Below are 4,578 nucleotides of genomic sequence, written 5' to 3' on the forward strand. Positions count from 1 at the left end.
TCTACAGGTTCTCTCTCCATTTTGTTGGGTATCTCAGCTAATTTCATCCCTGTAGGGTCCTGGGAACTTCTTGAGTCCCTGGAAACTGGGCTTTTCTAGTGGCTATCTCCCAGTTCCCCATTCCCCCACTGCCACTCACCTCAGTTCAATTTCCTGACCCTCTCAACTTCCCCCAAGACCATAGGTTTCTAGGTAGTATTCTCATCTAAACTTCACTTGGGGAAATCTCCCTCTGGTCCTTCATTTCCATATTACACCCCTCTAGTACCTGAAGCTTTCTGTCTCCACTACCATCCTTTTCTACTCCCATTTATTCTATATGCTACTATTTGTTGTGGATAGCCCTGGGGCTGATTATATTTTATGTTAATTCCACTCTCCTGTGAGTGGCTTTGAACAAGGAATGAGTAAGCATTCAGGTGATTTCCTGTAAACCTAGTTCCCACCTTAATTTGTAAAATAAAGGAGAGCTGATGATTGGGCAGATAAAAGAGAAGGTGGAGTGGAAGGTTGGGGAGAGAGAGGAAGGATCAAATGGAAGAGGGAGAGGATGTAGAGGAGGAGGAAGAAAAAGAAAAGCAGAGCAGAAGAAGCACATGGCCTGGAGAAACCGCAAGATATAAGGGGTCTCATAAGCTGTGAAAGATGGTAGTGTTGCGGTAGATCTAGGCACACAGCATGTAATCATATTAACTGTGTTGTGTTTTCATTGCTGGGGCATATTTGGGAGGAGATATACTGCAACAACTGTTTTTCTTCCTAAAATTAAACTTTCACAAATAGAACATTTCTAGTTTCCTAGATGCCACATGTATTCCATGATAAGGACACTAAAATGAAGGTTTGCTGCTAGTACACTCAGGTCATGAGAACATATAGGGTTTTGTAGTTGGGACCTCATCTTTCATTTCATCCATTCATGATAAAATTTCATAATTCCATTTTACACTGTGGCTGAGTAATATTACATTGTGCATTTAAGTTAGAAATTGTTGATTTCATATGCATCTAGTTTGATGAAATTTCCTACTTATTGTCAATAGAGTAACAATAAACATAGATGTGCAAGTGTCCCTGTTAGATGATATGAAGTACTTTGGTTGTATACACAAGAGTGGTAAAGCTGGGCCATGTGGTAGATCTGTTTCTGGTCCTTTGACAAATATCCAGATTGATAGCCAAAGTGGCTGCACTAGATTTCTTTTTGACCAACCCCTGTATAAGAACTGCACTTCTTCTAAGTCCACTCTGAGATTTATATTCCTTTATATCCCTGTTGATGTCCATTCTGACTGGAGTAAGATAGACTCTAAAGTAGATTTCATTTGAATTTCCATCATACCAAGGGGATAAACTGTGGTATTCTGAACAAATGTTCTTTCTATAACTGTGAAAGTAGTATATATTGTCTAAGAATACACAAGTAGAAAAGGCTCAGAGAGAAAAGACTTCAATATCTTACTCCACACTGAACCCTAATGATACAGCCTTGACTAGTTACCAAGAAGTGTGAACTGGGGTAATAATTGCATGATGGTTATGGTAGTGAACAACCAGTTTCTGACTGATACATGAGAACTGAACTATGGAAGTAATTTTATACCCATTAGAGTAAATCTGGTCAAAACTCATTAATTCAGAAACTGTGGGCTCTAGGGAGGAAACTACTGTGTAATTATAAATGGTCATAGAGTCAAATTTCTTCTAAATAACTATGTCCATACATATAAATTTGCTTTGCTATGAACTTTGGTCTTTATAATTCATGTTGGATATTCTTAATCTCCCATTCTACCTTTCTTCCAATCATGAATCCACTTGCCCTTTTAGGATTATGGTTTGTTTCTGCATTGTCATTGAAAAGATTCCCAGTTAAAGTATTTGGTTCCCAGCTTATGGATTCAACTTTTGAAAATGAATTAATCATGATGACATTGACTGAATTACTGAATTCATCCATTGATTATTCATAATTAAATGGCATTTTGGGGGAGATGCTGGAAAGTAAGAGGTCTGTGCTACTTGAGGATTAAGGGGGGGGCTGCTTCTAAAGACTGGGTCGTGTCCCTGGCTTCTTCCTAACTTACTCTGCTTCTCAGCTGGCATGAGGAGAGCAGCTTTACCCTCAGAGTTCCTTCATCTATGATATTCAACCTCATTTATGTTCACAGTAAGAATACCAACATACTTGGCCTGAAACAGAAAGTATGAGCTAAAATAAATCTTTGACTTTAAGTTGCTTTTCTTGGATGTGTTGTCACATTGAAGAAAACACTAAATACATCACTCCAAGATTTTCCTTGGGAAATACCTAGAATAGCTATTTTCCTAGACACAGACACATCATGCAAGTTTGGACACACTGATTCCTATGCAAAAAGCTTTAAGATATTTGTAGATCCTCCAGCAATATTATGTAGTGTATAAGGCAGTTTTTCCATGATATAACTCCAAAATATGAACTCAATAATTTTCTTAATGAGAATACTGATTGGATTAGTTAGCATATTGTTTACATAGAAGCACAAATTATTACCCTCTAAAAACATTAAACTCTATTAATTAATATTCAATGTAAAAATTGGTAGCTTGCAATACAAAATTATATCCAACATTAGAGTGCAGAGGCTTTTCAGTCTTCACAGTTGGAAAACATATAAGAAGACTTTAGAGGGAGAACTGGCCCCAGAAATAGGGGCAATAAATATCACATTTTCTTTTCTCTATGGATCCTAAATATGCTGTGTGTTAAGTTTGTGTGTGTACATGTACAGGCATATGTATATGTGGGTACAACTTTGTATGTGTGCATATATATGACTGTGTGTTTGTATACATCAATAGGTGTGGTGTGTGTGTATATATTTATATATAAATATACATAAAAGTATAAAACAGACTAGAGTAAAAAATGATAATAGGAAGAAAGCAAAGTAAAAATCAGGACAGTTCGATGATGTAGTGAAAATATAAGACATACTTGAAAGACATTGCTTTTATGAAATTTGTACATAATGTATGTATATTAGTAAACAAATTTAAGAGACTGCAAGACTGCTCAGATGGCAAAGACAATTGCCAAAAAGCCTGACATCAGAACTTAATTTGACCCCAAGAACAAATATGACAAAAAGAGAAAACGAAGTGCAAGTTGATGTTCCACAAATGTGCCAAGACAATTGGGCACCTATGCATATATACAAGTACAAAAAGGTAAGAATTTATGAAAAAGTAAAAAAGAAAAGAAAAATAAAGAAGTGTACATAGATAATGAAGCAAGAATGTACTCTAGTAAGTAGACAAGGTAGTCAAAGCAAAAAACCATTGTTTCCTAGTGCCTTCAATCTAAAGTGCTGTTTAACAATACTTTGACTTCAGCCCATAGAGTCTCTCATATTGAAAACCAGAACTCCAGCACTATAAAAAGATGAATTGCTCATATTCAAGGAAAAGAGTTTGTGGTAATGTGTTACAAGAAGAACAGAAAGATAATACTGAGTTTCTTTTTTGTATTTTCATACAAATTTTTTTCATACCAAAAAGAAAACTGAAAGAAAAACACAAGAGATGGTGAACTCATTATCTTTGCTGGACTCTGAAATTTTTTCATGTGTTTCATGCATGCTGGCTTTCATGAAGAAAGAGGAAGTGTTCAGACCAAGGACTGTGTGTTTTGCAGGCAGCTGGTGAAATTCTCAAGGAGGTTTGTGTAGGAGGCTGAAGCACTGTGGGAGGATAGCTGTAACCTTGCTGACAGAAATAATCTGCCAGGTCTTCAGACTGCACACTGCTGATGGTGAGAGTGAAATCTGTCCCAGATCCACTGCCTGTGAAGCGATCAGGGACCCCAGATTCCCTAGTGGATGCCCAGTAGATCAACAGTTTAGGAGACTGCCCTGGTTTCTGCTGGTACCAGGCCAAGTAGTTCTTTTGATTGCTACTAGATAAAAGGCTCTGACTGGACTTGCAGCTCAGAGTAACCTTCTCTCCTGCTGACACAGCCAGGGAGGATGGAGACTGTGACATCACAATGTCCCCACAGGTACCTGAAATAAGTAGAAAGTGAACATGCATACATACACAAATATAGATTATTATAACAGTTGAAATTTGTCACAGATCTTTGGAATGTCATTGTCAGAGAGTTAGTATGGAAGAAATATTACACACTTGCAGATATTATAAATTCCTTATATTAAAAAGGTGTAACTCTGAAATGATAATACTTTTAAATTTCTTACCAGATACCCATAGCAGCAGCAACATAAGAACTTGGGCCTGTGAATCCATCTTGCTCCCACTGCCTGTCTGATGCTGCTCATTTCATACTGGTTTATAAATTCTGAGCAGCTGGGCTAGGCTGGAGGAGTCTATGCAAAGCAGCCAGCAAATACAAAAGCAAATGCCTGGGCAATGTATGTGACAGTGGCTGGTTTCAATCAACAGTCAAAACTACTCTCATAGAGAGCTCGAGTGATCACTGAAAGATATCAGCTTATAGCTCTTCAACAGCAAAGTACTAGGTGCTCTAACAGCAGCATTCAGTTAAAGTCCAAGACATTTAAATCAGTTAACTTT

At 37.3% G+C, this 4,578-nt stretch overlaps 1 gene segment (V, D, J or C); it reads right to left on the bottom strand.

Annotated features, from left to right (window-relative positions):
• Positions 1-3,615: 3,615 nt before the first annotated feature.
• Positions 3,616-4,304, bottom strand: LOC110295655. The segment is given in 2 exon segments: positions 3,616-4,046; positions 4,242-4,304. Coding segments are annotated over 2 exon segments (480 nt in total).
• Between the last annotated feature and the right edge of the window lie 274 nt (positions 4,305-4,578).

This window comes from Mus caroli, chromosome 6, assembly GCF_900094665.2.
Source record: "Mus caroli chromosome 6, CAROLI_EIJ_v1.1, whole genome shotgun sequence".
NCBI lineage: Eukaryota > Metazoa > Chordata > Mammalia > Rodentia > Muridae > Mus > Mus caroli.